At 38.5% G+C, this 22,858-nt stretch overlaps 1 protein-coding gene across 1 annotated transcript; it reads right to left on the minus strand.

The window, feature by feature from the left end:
* Nucleotides 1-649: 649 nt before the first annotated feature.
* Nucleotides 650-6,889, minus strand: LOC146134790 (uncharacterized). The gene is made up of 8 exons (XM_083395647.1): nt 6,734-6,889; nt 5,618-5,773; nt 4,844-4,993; nt 4,660-4,776; nt 4,499-4,596; nt 3,138-3,317; nt 2,064-2,246; nt 650-671 (listed from the first exon to the last, which is right to left on the minus strand). The coding sequence occupies exons 1-8, from the start codon at nt 6,887-6,889 to the stop codon at nt 650-652; spliced, it is 1,062 nt and encodes a 353-aa protein (XP_083251773.1).
* Between the last annotated feature and the right edge of the window lie 15,969 nt (nt 6,890-22,858).

A 22,858-nucleotide genomic window follows, 5' to 3' on the forward strand; every position in this document is an offset into this window, starting at 1 on the left:
TTATCCCATGTCGCGAAGTGCAAAATTTCCATTCACCCAAATGCAAAGTGATATGACCGTAATATCCCACCTAACAAACATAACGATCTTTTGTGATCCTTTTGCTTACTAGATAATTTAGTATCGGTGAAAATCGAAATAAAAATAAATCATTCACCCTTATCTGTTGGCTCACCCTTGCATTTATTTCGCACATCCTAGGGTGAACCATCCACTAGTTTAAGAAACACTGCTCTAAAACTGTTAACCCCGTTAAACATGCTTATATCGAAAAAAACAACAACAGACGAATAATCAATTTATACAGTATGCAAATCTGTCCGTAATCAACTCTAGATGATCAGTCACTGTTCATAAGGATTCTTTAATAAAAAAAAAGACCAAAAAAATCAAACTAGCAGTTTTTACGTTAATACCATCAAAAATTTAATGAAGATTGTGTCATGTCCAACATACGATTGTTCTGACGCAAAAAAACATGTAAGAACAACCGGAACATTATTTGTTTATTACTATTTCAAACTATCTTCAGAAATTTATTTTTTATATAAGAAGCTTCTTATTACTGCTGTTGTTTAACCTTTAAAATTGGCTAAAGGCCACAGTTTATTTGTAACAAATACAGTGTAGCCTTAATAACTTACTTCGACTACTTCCATCTCTGTTTTCTCCTGCAACGAAAAACACAAAACAAACTTGTAAACGATTCGAAAAATTGATGCGGCTTTTTTAGGAATAAGTTTAAATAAAACGAAAAGAAATACGCCAGTTGCAAAGCTTTCAACCACCCGTTTCGTCAAACACAGTTGCGAAGAAAAGATGGTTATTATGACTTTTGATTCTTTGACTTAGGGTTTAAGACACAATAATTACACTTCCACTTCGCGACTGGTTGGTTGAATAAAATCCAAACTGTGAGTAAGCAAATAGAAACTATATCCTTCGTTAGCCATGGTTATTATTTGTTTTATAAAATATTGTGATATTAGAGCAATGTTCGGCAAACTTTTTTGTCGCGGCCCCAAAAGTTGTCTTTTCAGAGGTATTAAAGGCCCACTAAGTTTACGATAACAGTGGTGTCTTTAGGATATTTTATTTTAAGGTGGAATGTTACACGGCGCCTTGATTGCCAAAAACACTGCCATGCTTTATGTAAAAATAATACTATAAAACGATGAATATGCGCGCGAAGGGCAAAAAAATTTGCGAAAACATGCAGTTAAAGTTGGCAAAAAATATAGTTCAGCAGGCTCTCAGGACCACGTTTGGCAAGTGGGCCTTTCCAAGCTGAGTCAATTTAAAAATTATACGCCATACTAACTTTAAAAACAAAGTGCAATGAATGTATTGTAAGGCTATCACGCGGCCCACAACTACATAGTAACAATAAGCCATTCAAAATGACCTCGCGGCCCACTTAAAATGACTCTAAGGCCCACAGTTTGCCGACCACTGTATTGGAGTGTCGTTAGACCACTATGCAGTATGAACGGATCTGTAACGTAGCTTGAAAATGAATTTCAAAGCCAATAGGTCGAAAATTGACATCATAATGATAAAGACGTTTCGATACCTGCTTGTATCACTATCAGTTAATGTGACAAAAAACCTTACTTATACGTTATAATCGAAGCTAAAATTCTACACGTTGGATGGCTTCTTGACATTCATTTTACAGCTACGTTATAAATTGTATTTACACCCAATCCTTGGCGTGTATGTGTATATCTTCTAGACTTAGAATTTTACAGTTTGTTAAACTTAAGTACATTTATATTATACGTAACACATTTTAATTATTAATCCTAGAGTCTTGCTATAAATAGCCAGATAAATTTGTATCCTCATTTTTTAAGGTTTGTTTCAACTTTTTTTTACCCCAACTAGGGTTCAAATTGTTAGGATAGTTATCGCGCCGACAGAAAATAATTGCATTTGCAAATTGCATTATTGTCGTTTTTCTGAAAGAACTTGGCGGTTTCTTCTACAATCAGTATTACTGCTTACCTATAGTAACAAAGAACCCGCTTTCCGTAACCAATTTGCCATGTAAAATTCTATACTTGATTGTTGTCCTGCTTTTCATACATCCATCATTCCTACTGACCACAAAATGGAAATCTTGAACACGCTTTGTCCTTATTAATATTTCAGCTATTCCATCTTCCAATTTTTCATTTATTCCATTGATATTAAAGTTGTCTTCCTGGGTATCCAGCTTTATTTGCATTTGCTCTTGGGAGTTTCTGTGTATCAAAAAAATATATGCATCACAACTTATTAAAGACAAAACGGTATAACTTCGTTCATGGTAAACCGAATGATTCTATATAGTAATTGTCAAAAGATGCTAAACATTGTTTTAAAGGGAACGATTAAACTTTTCGTATTAGCCTACACGTTCGTAAACGTAGTTTCAATTTCACAATAACCGTGAAAAAGTGAAACAAGTAAGTGAATAAATCAATTACTGTCCAATAAAAGAAGAATATAAATTCATTACTTATTGCAGCTAAGAAAAGCTGGTTTGTAAAGCAAGGGCGTGTGCATTACGCAACCTCCGTCCCGTTGGCCAAATGCGGCGCGCAGAGTGAAAATAAGTGCCTGGCAGCCCAGCAAAAGGCTTTAGTTTTAGCCTCAATATCCAATACTCAAACGAGCATCGTTGATTAGTTGTATGGACCATTTAAATGAGACATGTTAAAAGCACAGTCAATTTGTTTTTCCCTGCAAATCTACCGAAAGTAATAGTGCTAATTATTTTCATAAGTCCTTCACTTGAAATGAATTTAGTATATAGCGCCTTCCGTGGCTGTAAACTTGGCATTTGTTTAACCTACAGTACATGGGTAGTGGTGTTTTACTACAAAATATAGGGAATACAAACTCCCCTTATCGATTAGCATTGACTAATGAACACCTGGAAAATGGACTTTAGTTTGCCAGCTCATAAGGTAAGGTAAATCGGATCGATGATAATTGCGTTGGATTTGCGGTCTGATCTACATACACATATTCTGCTCTTCGGTTTAAAGGTTGCATACCCTTGATGTAAAGCGTATTTTTTTACGTTTATGTCATTTGGAAATAAGCACTATAAATTGACTTGAATAATTATCTGAAAGTACAATATCTACCGCATTTCAAACGTTTCCATGTGAAGATTCTCATTGTCTAGTCGAGCGTCACCAAGATAATCTGTAACACGCATATCAACAGTAGCGTCATTTTCGCCAGCATCACTTTTTTTAAAAACGATAGATTTAACCTTCGCCAACCCAAGTTTTTTCTGTATAGAGAATTTAAAACATTTCCACCTGTAAAGCAAAAAATAGAACAATTTTAAACACCGTAACTTCATTAGAAATTAATAAAGAATTGTAACAGCTTTGATAAACCTTTTGTTTTAAATTAAACAAATTTGCCGTAAACTACAACTATTTTTTGTTAAGATTTTATAATAAATTCTATCTGACGTTAATAAATAATGACGTCATAACTAATAGCGGGTATGACGTCATAAAGTGAAGATTATAATGACGTAATAAAGTAGTGATTGTAATTACGTCATAAATAGGAAAAAACTAATCAGAAATAGCGAACCTTTACACGCAAAGCGAACACGTGCGTCGTTGACAATCTTGTCAGGCGCCAGCTGCAAAACCGCTTAGTGTGCAATCGTTAACTTCAGGCGAAAAACTAAACCAATACCGTGAAATATATGTGATTGATTGTGGTAAATCCATATACGTGACTACGCTAAATTACAAGCATGTATTTCGCCACCTGCAATGCTAAACGGAGATCGTTTTCCAGGGTGTTATTATGCCACGATTAGCGCAACATCTGCGTCGAGCAGTGTGCAAAGTCAGGGAAAACAAGCTGCGGTTGAGGAAAAATAAGTCGTGTCAATTACACACGAAACATGTGGTCTTAGAATATGCTTATAGAGAATAATTTTGCGTTAACTATCATTACATAAAACTGGCGACTGAAACGCGCACGACAGTCACAGTTATACCACCTTTTTAGAAAATATGCTTTAGTTTGAAAAATGCCGTTTTTACACCAACATCGGGTATTAGCACAGACAGCGAATAGCGAGGAAAATTAGCAGCGTCTAACTTAATTTTTTTCGCGAAAAAGAGAAAGGGTTTGACTTACAAGGTCAATTGTTGGATACGCACTTGCTAATCCGCCAACCTGAACGAATAACGAAAGAGAAAAAACATCCTGCGTTTACAGTCGGATAAACAAAAGACGAAAAACGGCGTTTTGCGTTTGATATTGGTTTCGCATTAGCTTAAGACGCGTGACCAATTACGTAAAAAAACATCACCGCTTCAGACAGTTTGTTAAACCCTGACAAAAACGAACAAAAAACGTCCCCCCCACTCTGGATACGCCACTGTCCTCTTATGCTGTATTAAAGGTTGTTTTATCCGACTAACTAAACGAAATCATATTTATACAAACCATAGTTTTGTGGCAAACTTACTGTGAAAAGTGCCGTGTTTTAAAAGTAAATCCCAGTTCATCCCGGTGTATGATTGTCGTGAAGTACTTCCATTCAGATCCATCTTCACTTGTTTGTACCTAAGATTTTTTTAAATTATCGAAATCGTCACAACTGCTTCGTTAAAATTTATTGACGTGTACCTCAACATTAGCGGCTTGACTGCCATCTGTGACGAAACAAGTTTGTAGAGTTATTTGAATTGTTTTTTTGAATTGCTGGTTGGCCGGCTCACATGTCAAAATCGGAGTTATTGAATCCTTTTAAAATCACTTTATTTAGAAGTAAAATTATAAATGAACAAGAAATGTTACGATAACCACTTACACTTCCATCTGTCTCTCCATAGCGGGAAGTAAGTTTTATCTTAACTTGATGATCCAAAGCACCTTTTGGTATGTTCACTACACATCCCCAAAGATTCAGTATTTTTCCTTGGTTTCCAACAAATGACGAAACCTCACTGTGGACATCTTGCTAAACACGTTAGGAAAAGCGCAATAAACCAAAAAAAAAACATTAATAGGTAATGATTGTATCCCTGCCACATATGATGATAATTCCTAAAACATAATTGGTGTATAATTGATGTTGTTGTTTATTTTCTACAACATTTAGACGTCTAAAACCAACATCCAACACAAAAAAGAACTTAGACGATGACGTCACACTATTGAAGGTTGTTTGTCCCCCAATTAAAGGTCCCTAGGAGTACAAACCTCTAAACCTCTTAATCGCATCTGCATGCCACTTCACGTTATGTTTTTTTATGTACTTTTTATATAAACCTCCGGACAAAAATCGGCTTGAAATATACCAAAGCAAACCAAAAAATAACAATAGCGGAAAAACAATCATTTAAATATAGTTTTAATTAATCATTTAAATATAGTTTTTATTAATCATTTAAATATAGTTTTCAAGATCCTGCATCGATAGCTGTTGACAAAGGTTTTACTGTGTGATGTTGCTATATTTTTAAACCAGGCTCCACTAAAATTATCGCTGTTGTTTCTATCATAAAGCGACCATCAGTCAGTTGTCCAACTATCAGCAATATGCAAATTAATCGAACATCGATTAGTTGAAACAAGTTCTCACTTGATGGCGTCGTTCGGCCGATTCCAACTCTTGTTCTCCAGCTGATGTGAAGTTGCAGTTGTTACTCCACAACCTTCCAATCTTTCCCCGACATCTTGCCAACGCACTGGCCCCGTGGTGGCCGATGGGATTGCTGCTCACATTAAGAAAATCCATCTGTGAACAATTACAACTTGAGGTGAACAACAAACTTACCCTTGTGAATGTTGACAACCAATATAGACTCATAATAGCTCACTTTAAATCTAGATACTTGACATTTTATTCCGATAAGAATATACCATATGACGTCATTGCTATGGTCAAACAAGTAAAACAAATGGAAAAATATAATTTTTTCAGGGTTAAAATTTGCTTTAGCCCTGAGAAGTTAAGCTACCGTCAGTTGTTAATAACCTAAAGGTAAAATCACTGCAATTATCACAAATGTGGCTGAAATTTCAATATTAAATTGGTTTATATAAAAAAAGGCACTCATACCACCCACGTATTGGCTGGGATTCGTTATTTTTAGACTTTAATACTGGGAATAATAGTATAGGACGGCTTACACTTCCTGTACATTAAGTTATATTAATTGACAATATGTCGGTGTATTTCGCCACTAATTGTGTTCACCGCTGTATGAGGAAGAATATATAAAACAAACCAACAGAAACGAAATATTTATCGCAATAAAAAGAATAACGACAGCCGTTTCATAATTCCACTCATTTATATTTATACACTTCTTGTTTTTCTTTTTTTATGTAATCCCAGGTTGCGATTGAAATGCAAACAAGCTTAATCCAGACATTTCATCAACGCTGCTGAAAAGGCATTTGTTGGACTTCAATAAAAAGCTAAAATAATATTTTTAAATAATTTGATTAAATTTTTGTAATTTTGAATTCAACATTATGGTTACTCAGGGAATGATTAAATAAATATAAAGTTTAAATTAGTTTTGGTGGCGATCAACTTTTATCCAGCCCTGATGATTAGCCACGTTTTGCGGGAATTCCTAGCGTCATATTTACACACAATAATGAATAATATTAAATATATATTTATATATGATAACCCCTTGTGCACGCGCCCTAGGAACCACGGTCGAGTTTGGATGAGGCAACTTACTGGATGCTCCCTGCGTGCGATAGCTTCACTCAGTTCTCCAACTTCACCGATTCCACAATCTGTCAACAACAGCTTGTTCACCTTGTGCACAATTGTTGCCAGGCAACCAGCACCACGTGACCCGATCTTGTTTTCACTCAGGATCAACAAATCCATCTGCATAAACACAAGGAGGTTTAGACAACAGAAATAAACAATGATCAACCAATCCATCTGCATAAACACAAGGAGGTTTAGACAACAGAAATAAACAAGGGTCAACAAATCCATCTGCATAAACACAAGGAGGTTTAGACAACAGAAATAAACAAGGAGCAACAAATCCAACTACATAAACACAAGGAGGTTTAGACAACAGAAATAAACAAGGGGCAACAAATTTATCTGCATAAACACAAGGAGGTTTAGACAACAGAAATAAACAAGGGGCAACAAATCTGTAATGATTTATGTTTCTATTGTTGACTCTGATTTCTATGCTATTTGCTTCTGTGCGTTTCTCCTTTCTTTTCCTTGCCTCTCTCCGTAATCATCATTATACGTCCCGCGTCTTGTTACATTCTTCCCTTCCCTTTATAACTCGTGTAACTTTACTGTGCTTCGTCAGTCTTTGTCAGTTTCTCTTATTGGGTACTCTTTTATATTCGTTACTAATAACGTTCTTTTTGTTACAGCACTCTTATGTTGTAAATTGTTGATTAAAGCTATAGTAAACGAACTTGACGACGTTTATTGTTAGTTACTTCAATTTAATCAACAACATTTTCCATGATGGAAAACCGACAACTTTTGCGGCCTAAAACTTTGACGATCGAGCCCGAAGCTCCTAATGCTGCTCGACACTTCGCGTATTGGTTACGCTCCGTTAACGACTTTATCGACCATCTCGACGAAGGCGATAACACCACTTCCGCTGCAAACAGGAAGCGCTTCATAGTCAACTGTTTATCTCCGGATATATTCTCTTATGTAGAGGATGTTGACTCCTTCGAAGAAATCGTCAGTACATTAAAACAAATGTACGTGAAGAAGAAAAATAACGTATTCGCTCGCTATCTACTTGTAAGTCGTCATCAAGGCCCCGACGAGACACTCGCGGAGTATTTGCGGGAACTTAAACTTTTAGCGAAGGATTGTACTTTTCTTCCAGTATCGGCTCATCAATACAAAGACGATCTTACCAGAGATGCGTTTATAAACGGTCTTTCGGCTCCGTTCATCCGTCAACGTCTCTTGGAAATAGAAGATCTTGATTTAACTAAGGCTTCTCAGCTTGCTGAAAGCTTGTCCAAAGCGCAGCAGCAGTCTGTTTTGATGGGCAAGACAATTCCTTCTATGGCGTCTGTTCCCGCCTTTAAAGAGCTGGAAAGCGACGGGAATGGAAGTACCGCCACTTCTTCCGAGTCTATTTCTCTGGCAACGGCTGACAGAAGCTTAAAATCCAAAGGTAACTTGTGCTATTTCTGCGGTGGTGGACAGCACAGCAGCCGCGCGACCTGTCCTGCGCGTAACGCTACTTGTTACCAATGTGGGAAAAAGGGACACTTTTCACGAGTCTGCCAGAGTCGTTCTTCGTATTCCTCCCGCCGGGTGAATTCACGACCCGCGTCTCCGACCGCCGTTGGTTCTTCCATGATTTCTGGTCATCTTCCGCCCTCGTTTCTGGCCGGTGCTCCTTCCTGTCTGGGTCCTGCGTTAGTCGATGCGACTTTACAATCCACTCCGGTCCAAGTTTTGATCGACTCCGGGGCTTCCGAAAACTTTGTCAACAAAAGGTTAGCCACCAAGCTTCGTCTGAAGACCTTCGGACCCCACTCCTCCGTTTCCATGGCCTCCTCCCGTCTCTCTATCGCTACTTCGGGAAGAACCACCGCTACCATAGCCCTACTAGGTCGATCATACATCCTAACCTTTGGTGTTTTAGATGACCTTTGTGCTGACGTTGTTCTCGGTCAGGACTTTCTGAAGAAACATGTCGAGGTTAGTTTCTTCCTGGGTGGACCGGAAGCACCCCTGAAAATTGGATTCAATGATTTCTCCCACCTTTCTTTGGCCGTCGCTGACTTAAACCCCCCTCGCCTATTTGAGTTTTTGCTTCCAGGTTGTACTCCCATAGCTGCACGCTCTCGTCGATATAGTAAAGAAGACTGGAAGTTTATCAATGATGAGATCCGGCGTCTCTTGGAGTCTGATATTATAGAACCTGCTCGTTCTCCTTGGAGAGCTCCTGTACTAGTGGTCTCTCGTGGTAACAAGAAGAGACTGGTTGTCGACTACTCTCTCACCATAAACCGATTCACCCAGTTGGACGCCTATCCATTGCCGAAGATTGAGGAAATAGTAAACAAGGTCGCTCAAGATAAGTTCTTTAGTTCGCTCGACCTGCGTTCCGCTTATCATCAAGTCCCGTTGTTACCTGGGGAGCGACACTACACGGCTTTTGAGGCTGGCGGAAAACTGTATCAATACAAACGCCTGCCGTTCGGCGTCACTAATGGGGTCGCCGCGTTTCAGCGCGCTATTGACGAGTTTATTGAAGCTAATAAGCTGAAAAAGGTCTATGCCTATCTCGACGACATAACTGTAACGGGTTCGACTTTGGAGGAACATGACAGAAACCTTCGAGCTCTACTTCAAGCTGCTGCTCGGCAGAATCTCACTCTTAATGAAGAGAAGTCAATGATTCGCCGTACTTCTTTAGATTTCCTGGGATACCGGATTAGTCAAAACAAAATACAGCCGGATCCTCAACGTCTACAGCCTCTTCTCGAGCTCTCGCCACCCACGTCACCCAAAGCCTTGAAACGCGTCTTGGGGATGTTCTCCTACTACGCTAAGTGGATCAAGGACTTTTCTCGTCGCGTACAGCCGTTGCTCACTGCAAATCGTTTTCCTCTGAATGAGACGGCCGTCCGTTCCTTCCGTGAATTAAAGACTGAGCTCGAAAGGATAACTCTTGGGGCTATTCGCGACGGCGTTCCCTTCGAGGTGGAAACCGATGCTTCTGACTTCGCTATTGCTGCAGTTTTATCCCAGAACGGACGCCCTGTAGCTTTTATGTCACGTACTCTTAGCAAGTATGAGCGGAACTATCCTGCTATTGAGAAGGAAGCGACCGCCATTGTCGAAGCAGTCCGCAAGTGGGCTCACTTCCTAAAGGGCCGTAGTTTTACTCTCATCACCGATCAAAAGTCTGTGTCCTATATGTTCGACCGAACCAATCGAGGTAAAATTAAAAACGCCAAGATCACTTCGTGGAGGCTAGAGTTGGGTCAATATTCTTACGATATCCGTCATCGCCCTGGTGTTCAAAACGTGGTCCCCGACGCTCTATCACGGGTATGTGCTTTCACAGGTTCTACGCGAAATCTTGAGGAGTTACATAAAGCGATGGGACATCCGGGATACGCCCGTATGTATCACTTCATAAAAAGTAAGAACCTACCGTTCACTCCCGAGGAAACCAAAGCCGTCGGGCGGAACTGTCGCTCTTGCGCCGAACTAAAACCACGTTTCTACAGACCGGAACCTCGGGATCTGGTAAAAGCAACGAGATCGTGGGAGCGACTGAGCATGGACTTCAAGGGTCCTGTACAGGGACCGAATCCGTACCTTCTAGTGCTAGTTGATGAGTATAGTCGATATCCGTTTGTTTTTCCTTGCAGAGACATGACGTCCCGCTCCGTCATCGAGTGTCTCTCCGTCCTCTTCTGTTTATTTGGTTTTCCCGAATATATTCACAGTGATCGTGGGACCTCTTTTATCAGCAAAGAAACTCGTCAGTTTCTTACTACTCGGGGCATTGCAACGAGTAAATCGACACCCTATCATCCACAAGGTAATGGTCAGTGCGAAAAGACAAACCAAACGGTTTGGAGAACTATTAAACTTCTCCTTCACAGTCGTGGTCTGTCAGGCAACCGCTGGGAGGAAGTGTTGCCAGAGGCTCTTCACGCTATTCGTTCGCTTCTCTGTACGGCGACTAATGAAACACCTCATGAAAGATTCCTCCGTTTCCCGAGACGAGCTTTAACCGGAACCGCTATGCCTTCGTGGCTACTTAATCGAGGTGTTGTTCTTTTACGTAGGTTTGTTCGAACCAAGGGAGAGCCCCTGTGTGACCCTGTCACATTGCTCGACGCGAATCCATCCTACGCCCATGTTCGGTTTTCTGATGGGCGCGAAAGTACAGTCTCTACATCCGACCTCGCTCCGTGTCCTGGTTCTCCTGAGTCGCTCCATGACGCTTTTCCCCCTCGCGACGCCGAAACCTCTCGGACCTCTGAAGGCGAGGCACCGGTACCGGTTGAAGATGAACCGACCTCTGAACCCGCCCCATCTCCTGGAGACGAAGTACCTCTCCCCGACATCCGACGATCGGGTCGTGAACGTCGGGCTCCTGTCCGCTACGGAGACTGGACTGTCTGAAGGGTCTTTTATCTAGAAGGGATGAATGTAATGATTTATGTTTCTATTGTTGACTCTGATTTCTATGCTATTTGCTTCTGTGCGTTTCTCCTTTCTTTTCCTTGCCTCTCTCCGTAATCATCATTATACGTCCCGCGTCTTGTTACATTCTTCCCTTCCCTTTATAACTCGTGTAACTTTACTGTGCTTCGTCAGTCTTTGTCAGTTTCTCTTATTGGGTACTCTTTTATATTCGTTACTAATAACGTTCTTTTTGTTACAGCACTCTTATGTTGTAAATTGTTGATTAAAGCTATAGTAAACGAACTTGACGACGTTTATTGTTAGTTACTTCAAAATCCATCTGCATAAACACAAGGAGGTTTAGACAACAGAAATAAACAAGGGGCAACAAATTTATCTGCATAAACACAAGGAGGTTTAGACAACAGAAATAAACAAGGGGCAACAAATCCATCTGCATAAACACAAGGAGGTTTAGACAACAGAAATAAACAAGGGCCAACAAATTTATCTGCATAAACACAAGAAGGTTTAGACAACATAAATAAACAAGGTGCAACAATATTGCTTTCTGGTATTCTTTCACTTTTTAATTTGTTGCTCAAATCCTTGTTAATGGCTTGTGTTGTTGAAAACAGCAACATTTCAAAACATGGGCCAGGGCATTTTAACCAAGAAAAAATAATAGAACAAATATTGAAAAATATTTAAAAAATACTGAACTGTAAACAAAATACAGATTTCTGTAAAATAAACACAATGCCGCATCGTTCAACGACATTTGAATAAAAATATAAAACTGTAAATTGAGTATTAGGGTGATTAACTATCCTCAGCCCAAGGGACCTTTACCAGTATATTCGTCCCTGGTCTGACAGAGGACGACCATTGCATGGAAATGTCGGGTTGGGCAATCAAGAGGTTCGAAGCCTCAGTGCTTTGTGAACTCACGGGATGTTGTCGTTGTTCGATGCTGCTCGCCAACACCAGGAGATGGTCGGATGTGAGTCCGCATCGCCTGAGATCAAGCCTCTCGATGTAGGGGATGCACCCGGATAGGAGCTTCACCCCAGCTTCATCCAGAATGTTGAAGCTCAAATCAAGATACTCAATCTACATGCAAAAAAGTAGATGAAGTTGTACCAGTTGGTTGTCTGGGGCGACTGTATGTTACGTCACAGTACGAAAAGTATTAGTGGTACTACACTAACTCCAGCAATAATTCCAACGCTAAGCCAAAATCTAAACCCAAACAGAGGCAAACACTCCGGTGCCAAAACGCGAGGCCTAAACAGTGATCAACACTCGCCCTACAGTTTGACATGTTATTTTGGCCTTTAGATCTAAATCCGAATAATTTGTGACTTTTCCAACAAGTTCAGGTCTCATTTTGTCACAGATATTACTGTATTTGATTTTATTGTGCCGTTGGTCGTAAAATAATGCTGTTACAGATAATTCTGCTTTCTATAGCGTTGCTTAGTACGTCTTATTGTGTGTTTCACTTGTATTAGATGAGTGTCGATAATATCACACAATATGACTACACTTTGTTGAAACTCACGGTATGTTGTCGTTGTTCGATGCTGCTCGCCAACACCGGGAGATGGTCGGATGTGAGTCCGCATCCCACGAGAAGAAGCCTCTTGATGTAGGGGATGCACCCGGATAGCAGCTTCACCCCAGCTTCATCCAGATTGTTGCCGCTCAACTCAAGATACTCAATCTACATGCAACAAAGTAGATGAAATTGTCCCAGTTGGTTGTGTGGGGTGACTGTATGTTACGTCATAGTATGCAAGTGGCGTAACTGGAATTACAGGTTTTACATAAACAATTCAGGTTTCACATATCAACATTGACACCTGCATCTAATATAATAGTAAATGGCTTGGTGTTTACCATGTTGATACTTTTGTGTGTGTTTTTTTATTACTTTAGAAAGAAATGATTTACTCTCAAATAATTCATGCACTGTCATAACACACGCAGCTTATAAATTCAATTATTATGTGTGATATATGTATTAGTACCGGTTGTGTTTTCCTTTGCAAGTTTTCGCAGATAAGTTTGATGTCGTCGACAGAAAGGTTGCTGCGTATGATCGTCAATCCTTGCATCTGTAGAACCATCGGTGCTAGAATTGCAATGCTGGTGGTGGCCTCAGCTACGTAAAACTTGCGAATCTGAAATATAGCAGAGTGTGAAAAGTCAACTGGTAGATTAGACTTCCTAGGTGCAATAAACTAATCTAGATATTGAACAACCTGATCAGTGGCGTATCCGACAATTAATAACAATCAATCAAGCGGTCTCTGTAATTCATTGGTCCCGCTGCCTCTTCGACAAACTATACACGAGTCCATTTTAAATACTTTTTGAGTATTTTAACTACGTAGGTGCGACAAATGTTCGCGGTTCGCACGAATGTTCTTTCTAGGTTCGTTTTTTACGTTTTGATGCTGTCTTTAGAATTAGATCATCGCTTTACCACCGTTGCCCCGTGGAATGCTTTCAAGTGCCTTTCGGACAAACGGAAAACGTATTCAAACATTGGACATTTATTTTTTAACGTTTTTATTATTTTTATTTTCGGCAATGTAATAAAAACTTGTAAGAAATTGAAAAGAAATGCCGTTATCCCCACCAAAAAAATCGCACTCGCTTCGCTCGCCAGGTCTGCCCTCAATTAAAAAGCTTAAAAACTTTCAAATAGATTAACTATTGAAGTGGCGTTTTTGCAGATGTTGCGCTAATCAAATAACACGGGGGAGAAACAATCTCTGTTTAGTATTGCAGGTGGCGAAAGACGTGCTTGTAATTTTTGCGTCTAAAAGTTTGGTTTTGCTGGACGTTAATTGGCTGTTTCTGATATTACATATGACGTCATTACAATCGCTATTTTATGACGTCCTTACCGTCAGACAAAAAACGGGGAATTACCTAAGTTGAAAAATCGGGACCCCCTTTTGGATTTATGGATACGCCCCTGGACCTGATTAATGACCCCCCTCCCCCTTCCAGTAATGTAACACAAACTATCGTACCCTAATAACCACCTTCGCGGATTTAATATTTGTCTTGCCATCGCACCATAGTCCACCATTATACGCCATATAACCTACAGCCGCCACCTCCCCAACTCAATCAAACACGCACACTTTGTAGCTGTATAGGACAGGGGTTAGCAAACGATTTTTCAGGGCCGGATAATTTGTTAAAGCTTGTGATCCCTGGCCGGATAACTGTAAGATTTACGTTTGTAGGCCGGATTTATTTTTATTTCGCACCAAAATGACTTGATTATTACACTGGACCGGCTAACTCGACGTTTTTAGCACCGGCTAACTCGACGTTTTTAGCGAGAAAAAGGCGGAGAGAGCTTGATTTATTGTTGCTGATTGTCGAACACACCCTTGCTAATCAGCCAACCCGAACGAATAACAAAAGGCAAAAGAAAAAAACTATCTAGCATTTACGGCTGACCGAACAAGAAAAGAAAAACGGCGTTTTGCGTTTGATTTTAATTTCGCATTAGCTTAAGACGCGTGACCTAATTACATTAAAAACATTGCCGCTTAGAACGGTGAGTAAAACCCTGACAAAAACGTACATAAAAACGAAAATGTCACTTACAAACAAAAAGGGGGGGGTCCGAACCCCCAACCTTTACAATAAAGCGTCAAGCCAGGATAAACTTGAATAAAACTAAATAATAATTAAAATTAAATTATGTTTAAGTAGATTTATCTAGCACTGAAAAGCAAAATACATCAAAAATATAAGCAGTGTAACTAACATATGACCGACAAAATACAATATTTTATACTTTATATTTTTATTAAATAACCAACCGTGTGTTGTGTTTCAGCAACGGTCTCGATCAGCATCGTCAATCCATCCCCGATGAACTTGGCTTGTTCCCCGAAAGCTCCAACGTTGATGGTGATTGGATGGTCGGTGGCGCGAAGCACGTGACAGAGACTTGCCACGTGGTTGGGAAGAATCGTGCGCGAAAGCAAAACCATGTCCGGGAAAACTTCTACCACTGATCTTGTGATGTCATCAAGCGTAGATTCATAGGCGAGACTGCACAGCGTGAACAACCTCTTGTCGTCTGGACGTGATTCAAAATCACTGTATTTTACAAGATCCTCAACACCAAATTCATAAAATGAAGCGATTGAAACTGGGAAATCCTTCACAGATGTTTTGGCGAAATCTTTAGTCATGGAAACAAGCAGATCCTTGAGCAAGCCTCTCTTGGAGGGAACATCAGCTGAAGACATTGAAAACAGCGCGTTTAGCTTGCTTTGGAGTTTCGGATTGAGCAGACCGAAGAGAAATTGAAGAACCATTTCCCAATCGACACTTTTTAAGTTTTCCAGTAGCTCTTTAAACCGTTCCATGGGGGTGTCAAACATAATCTTAAGTGCGGCAAAGAACTCTTGCAGGAGCTTGTGATTGAACAAAATTGTTCTGTCTCCTTCCAAGATTTTAAGGCTGATATCACTGGACCGAGCTTGAACTTTGAGAAAATCCCCTAAACCATTTGTTTCAAGACCAACGTTGGTGAAATCTTGTGCTTCAAAGGTGACTTTCTTGTGAAGCATTCCATACAAAGCTAAATCAGAGAGCTTGCGGAGGACACTTGGGTGATTCTTGAAGTGATCCGAGTGAATGTAGTGGTTCAGAAACGATGTGAACACATCAGTAGTAGTAAATGCACCACCATCCAATCCATGCTTTAGAATGTATTTTGGAATTGCTTTGGCAAATAATGGGATGAAGCTTAATGCATTGGCTGCTGGATTTTGGTTGAGAACCTCTTTCACATTTTTGTATTTCTCCTGACTTTTGCAAATTTCCTTGAAAAGCAAATCCTGTGAATTTTCGCCGAGACCAAGTACCTCAAGTGGGAAGTGTGACTTGCAATCTGGGTTCAACTGGAGATATGCTTCCGGTCGTGTAATAAGATACTTGAAAGCATTGCCAAGAATGTCAGACCGCAAAAGGTTTTGGAGAATGACTTCTGGTTTTGCTCTTTCGTACAAATTAATCACCGGTGCTTTCATCGTAAGATTGAAACCTGTTTCATCCATTGAATCCATGATGATCAACACATTATTTGATTTGGAGATTCTTTCCAGAATTTTATTATCTGTTTCCAAATGATATTTCCAGTTTGAGTTGAATAGCTTTATCAGGAACTCAAAAACACTCATTTCTTTGCTGTTGTCTAACGATGGCAGGTTTACATAGAAAATGTAGCCAGATTCAGGTTGAGTATCACAACCATATTGCAGAATTTGTAACCCTAAGGTGGTTTTGCCATAACCAGCTCCTCCAAAAATAACTATAAAGTTGCCATATTTTGCAATGAAATTAGTTTTCGCTGCCTGGTCGCTGAACTTAGATTCGGCTTCTTTGATTGCATTTTCATTTGCAGCCTGACAGAATTCATACACCTCAAAAAAAGTAAGATTTTTCTCATTTCCTCTATAGAGCAACATTGCGTTAAAACCTTCTTCTTCGACGTTCTTCCTGTTAATGACCAGGAGTTTAACCAAGATTGTTTCTTGAGATTTGACTTTGATGTTGGCCTCTTTTTTCTGGTTCGCTCGCAAAGCTGCATCTGAGAATTGAAAAAACTCGACTAAAGTGAAGAACTTTAACTGGAATCAAAACTTGAATTACAGAAACATGTCAATCAAACTGAACTTTAGCCTTACACAACCAAGCAGATGTCTGCAAAGTCACAACTTTAAGAAACAACAAAATAAGGAAACGCAGCTATGGTGACAATTACTAACAACATTAAGCAGCATTTAAAACCACTGGTCCAGTTTACAAAAATGAAACAAAAAGGTCTTTTGCAATACACCTTTTTCAAAGCTTTAGATTTTAATTAATTAGTTTTTTTTCAGAAGGTTTGTGTTACAACAACTTAGAAGACACCTCCATAGAACAACTAAAAACTAACTCCAAGAAAAGTTTGACATTTGGGAATGTTAGAAAATTGTACCACGCCGATAGACTATAAACCTTTACACTTGGTTAAAATAATAAACAAACTTTTGCGGTGAAACCATTTAAAGAAATTTTGATTTTCCAAAGACATGAATATATTCTACTTTGAACCAGGGTTTTAGTTTCCAGTTAGCGGTTAACCGATTAACCAAAGGTGTTTTTGTTATCTGATATAATATTAGCGGTTAACCTGATAACACAATTAACGTTTTCGGTTCGCTTTTACACCTTTCAGCTTGTTTTCGCCAAATTTGCTGTGGGCAGATGTTTTCCTTTTCTAGAATGCAGGTTTATATTATGGGATTAACCGGTTAGGTTAAAGTACAATTACCCAGATATATCTGTTATCCAAATACTAAAAGCTCCTAATATCTGAACAAACCCCACTTGAACATCCTTAGTCGACAAATTGGGGCCTTGTAATGGTTTAATGAGCTGAACAAAAGTTTAAAATAAAACAAACACAGAAAAAACAGTCAACATACAATGATAATATTACATTTCAAACTGGATTTAAGAGATGACAGAAAAGAGACTGCAATTCTATTAAGCAGGGATCGGCAAACTGTGGACTGACAAATGCAAATCATCCGGCCTATCTTTTTTCAAAACTGGGCCAAGGACCAGACATCGTATTTAATGGCTATTGTAAAATCCTACAAACAATTCATCCAAATAACTTTTCCACTCTGGACGACCACAACAATGCAATGAACACATCGATATCATGTGACTAGATTGCCCGGAGGCTTCAGAACCACTTTAACACAAAAATAACTGTTAGAACTGTGTCAAAACTGTTGCAACCTGATATGTCCGCTAAACTAACCAGTGAAACAATACACAAGTTGGTATGCACTGTCAAAATATACAAGAACACCAAATGAAATATTTCATGTAATTTGAGTGGTTTGTGGAATATTTACAAAAAATAAATGTTCATTAAAGCAAACGCCAAGAAATAAATAAAAATACAATGGTGGTAATATATTGTTGGTGCTCAGTGGCATGGTGGGGTTGGTAGCTGGACATACTATATATTAAAAAACTGATAACATTAAGACATTTACCTATTGCTTTGCCATGTATGAAGGACAATTGTCAAGTTATAAAATTGTTTTTATAGAAAGTGTGTCGTGATTTTTTAGTGTGCCACAAACATTAGAGACCCACTGCATTAAAGCCTCAATTCTAACAACTGGTCACCCCAAAACATATTGTTTTATCGCAAATCAACAATAGAACTCGTCACAAACTGGTCACAAATCAAACACAGAAGTTGATTTGATACAGAAATATATTACAATTGAATGTGACGGATATTTATTTCGGTGACAAAGCGAAAATTTGGGGTTCAACGAAAGATTTCGTAATATTGTTGGACTCGGCAGTTAACAAAGGTTAAGAAGAACTGCTATAAGGGGTGTATTAATAACACAGGTGTAAATCATTTCCAAGGTGTCAACAATTTATGAAAAAATGTGTGCAACTATACAGCGATAACGAAAACCATAAAATATCACAATTGAAGCAATTTAAAAGAGTTGGTAAGATATACAGTAATATTTTTTTTAATATTTAAATAATTTGTTTAGTAACACAGTGGACAAGTGATATTAAAGAAACAAATTAGTGTTTTACAAAATGTTAAAACCTAACAGTTTGGAAATAGTAACATCAGTGATAAGCAGCCAATGCCGTAAATGTACAATAAGAATAATAAAGGTTCAAACAAGTGAAAGAATACGTTTGTGGTCGCCACTCAAATTACACAAAATATTTCATAATATCTTCTATTAAGCAAAACAACAGCTTTAGTTAAATTGCTTGCTTACAAGTTACAATGACCGAATAACATCACAATGGGGTGTCAATAATAAGAATATGACTTTTATCATTTATTTTTAAAGGAGAAAGTTTTTTTAAACTACGTCAGATCCAGCTCGTTAGCATAAAAATATAAATTAAACCAAGTTTTATATTCGGAAGTGGCTATTTACCAGTACAACAAAGAAGCTAAACCGATATATAAACATTAACGGGTGTATTTTTATCTGCGCAATCCGGGTAAATAGTCAGGGGGAGCTTTCTAAGATTAAAACATAAGTTTAAAATTAATCAAAATAGCTTAAAAATGACGTCATAATAGCGCGTTTGTATGTTCACACGGATTCAGTCAGCACCCAATATGACATTAAATCATATTTTGGACGGGGTTTAAAATGTTTTATTTGTACTTTTGTCGTCGTACGAAATGTTGCAAACTTACCGACGAAAGGCACACAAACGCATGCATAAGTATGATGGGCTCAAGTTAAAAATTAGGTTCAATATAAGTAGCTAAAACTTTAAAGTATTCTATCAACGTTTAGATCAGTGGTCGGCAAACTGTGGGTGGCAGAGTCATTTTATTGGACCGCGAGCTATTTTAAATAGTTTAGAATTATTCTGTAGTTGTGGGCCGCGTAATAGCCGTACATTAATTGCTCTGTATTTTAAAAACTTTAATCATAAACGTACAGTAAACGTTTCGCGCTTCGCTCGTATGTTTTTCCCTTTCTAGTATGTTTTACATTACGTTATGGCAGTGTTTTCGGCATTAAGGCGCCGTGTAATATTTCACCTTTTTATGGTGTCCACAGCCTAACGCTGTGTGGACTTAGACTACCTGCAAAATGTTTCTACCAAAATATAACTAGTTAATGTAATTTTCGATTCATTGTAATATGGCTATTGTATCGTGAGTAACATTTTTGCGTTTCGTGCGAACTTTTTATGTGATTACGGGTGCCACCATTCAAATCTTGAGGTGATATATGTTATCTTTTATGCATTTAAGGTAAACGTTTTGCCAACTGAAACCAAATAGACGCAATGGTTTTTTTTTGCGTTTCGCTTGGTAAACTTAGTTTAGTTGCATAGTACTACACCGAGGACAACACGTCTCCTAAATTACCACTAATACCTAATGTTATTAGTACCGTCTAAATCGGAATAAGGCCTAAATCCGGCGGAATAAGACCTAAAAGGGCAAAATCACGTCTAAACAATACTTTAACCAACCCCAAACCCCAAACCCCACCCCTAAACCCCACCCCTAAGTACATCGCTAACTCCCCTAATAATTTCAACTCTTTCAACCCGTTTTCTAACCCCACCCATTACCCAACAATAACCCCAAACAGGAACAAAAGTCCAGTCAGACTAGAGCAGCGATGTCTAACTTCAGAATGGGCCGCAAATTGCCACTTTAGAAATTTCGATGTGCCGCAAAACCTCTTAAATTAAAGGGGTGACGTCATAAGTTACGACATATCGTGACGTCATAAAACAATTTAACTTATAAACACCCGCTCTTCAAGAGTGAACTCGTGCGCAAATATTCAAGTAATAGCGACCTTATTTTTTTTTTTTATTATGGCAGAGCGCAACAATTTGAGTTTTTACATGTTTGGGCTGATACATTTCCTTAAAACGGTCCGCAAAAACACACATTTAGAAAAACACACATCTTGCTTAGCAATGGATGTTGAAATGCGACATTAGACTCGATTATAGTCTCAGAAAAAATATAAGATTGGGCTATCATCAAAAACTGCGCTTTTTAAATGTTTTGATGATAGTCGAAACAATTAGTTTTAATAAAGGCTACTGAAAGTTAGAATAAGTGGGTGGGCCGCACGTAAATATTAGGCTCCAGGTCGGACATCCCTGGTCTAGGGCGTCCAAATGTATTCACCAAACGGCCGATAGCCACTGATCGTCCCACCTTCTTTTTTTGGCCGTTCAGGCCTTATTCTGAAGAATTTAGGCCTTATTGTGATGAATTTAGGACTAAATTCCAAAATTTAGGCCTTGTTTCGACAAATTTAAGCCTTATTGCGACAGATTTAGGTCTTTTTCAGACGATTTTAATCTTATGCTGTACTGGATATTATTGCGTATTTGGCTGTATTTTGTCGTTGTGACTTATGACTTTACATTGCAATTATACTATATCCATTTTCGAATCCTTTTATGTGCCATATGCGTCACGCATCCTTTTAATTGAAGTTTTGCCAACTTAAAACAAATAAATCAACTTTTTTCAAAATACGCGCAATTAAGATGGATTTTAGCTTCGTATTTGCGCACGAGTTCGTTCGAGTAAAACAAGTGTTGTTTCTAAGAACTATTGTTTTGTGACGTCATTCTAATGCCTCCAACTCAAAACAAATATTCTGGATCCGCTGCTGTTTTTGTAGTGGTTTATAGAAACACCATTTGTTTTCGAACGAACTTACGCGCAAATATAAAGGCAAAAGGGTGGCGCGAAACAAATTGGGTTTATTTGTTTAAATTGTCAAAACTTTAGTTAAAAGGAGACGTGACGCATATGAATTCAAATATTGAAAATAATGGCATTTATAGTATAATTAAACATAAATTGGACTGCAAAATCATGAGTCAAACGACGCAAGAAACTAGAATATCGCCTTTGGGCTGAATAGATTAAAGCAGCGTTTAAGTGACTCGATAAGACCTAAACATGTCGAAATAAGTCCAAAATTAATCGGATTAAGACTTAAATGGACAAAATAACGTTTTCAGTCTTAAAGGCTGGATTCCCTTTAAAGATATGCAACTATAAACCTATATAATAAAAAAAATTGCAGGCAATTTAAGAGAAATATCGGTACAGCTAAAAAATTTCGCGCTCGCTTCGCTCGTAAGGTGCGCCGCCACGTGTTCATACGTCTCTAACGTGCGCCCTTAAGTAAAAAAGGTTAAGAAACACTGGATTAAAGTAAAACTGATAGAAGAACATAAAAATCCGCACATTTGACGTCACAAGTAGCGTCACAGTTCAAGTAATTTAACAAAACGAACGTGTTCTTCTCTAACAGAAATCACACGTATTATGCAAATAAACCACGTTTATCACGCGAAACGCAAAAAATTGCGCCTATTGGTTTCAGTTGGAGGAACATGGCCACATTTGGCGCGCGGATCTGAACCAGGCTGAGACACTATAATTCTCAGCCCAATACACTTTTAAAATGAAGTGCAATGAGTGCACGGCTATCACGCGGCCCACAATCACATGATAACACTAAAATACATTTAAAAGTAACTCGCGGCCCACTAAAATGGCTCTGCGGCCAACATTTGGGTCGCGGTCCACAGTTTGCCGACCACTGCTTTAAAGGATCAAGGTATGTTTTACCATTTTTGCGTTCGACGCATTTGCAAAATATTTGAAAAAATTATTTAGAACACAAAATAAACGTGAAACCCTAAAATTACTTGCCACATATAAGCTTAATGAGGCTACTAGAGAGGTATGTAAGAAGCTTGTTTTTTATACTTATAAAATTAAAAAGGACATTTGCATAATTATCCAAACCAGAACCGTATTTTTGTAAGATTTTAAGATGACCTCGAACTGAACCGAATATTATGAGTAGCCTTAACCAAACGCAAACACATACCGGTACTTATAGTTTAAAAAGTCAAGTTATAGACTACCATGTTTAGGTTCGACAACATTCGCAAAATATTTCAAATAAAAATTTGACTAACATTAAATTAACATTAAGCCATAAAAAAAAATAATAATTGGCCACTATATAGAGAGATTTTAAAAATGAAATCTTGTTATTTTTATACTCAAGTGAAACGGTT

Source organism: Ascidiella aspersa, chromosome 8, assembly GCF_963924565.1.
Source record: "Ascidiella aspersa chromosome 8, kaAscAspe10.2, whole genome shotgun sequence".
In the NCBI taxonomy this organism is placed as follows: Eukaryota; Metazoa; Chordata; class Ascidiacea; order Phlebobranchia; family Ascidiidae; genus Ascidiella; species Ascidiella aspersa.

Excerpts from the sequence above, each read along its gene's own strand:
- LOC146134790 (XM_083395647.1), bottom strand. The coding sequence starts at position 6,889 with ATGGATTTGTTGATCCTGAGTGAAAACAAGATCGGGTCACGTGGTGCT. Across the intron at positions 5,774-6,733 it reads TCGCACGCAGGGAGCATCCA|ATGGATTTTCTTAATGTGAG; the intron begins GTAAGTTGCCTC and ends AATTGTTCACAG. Across the intron at positions 4,597-4,659 it reads GTCAAGCCGCTAATGTTGAG|GTACAAACAAGTGAAGATGG; the intron begins GTACACGTCAAT and ends AAAAAATCTTAG.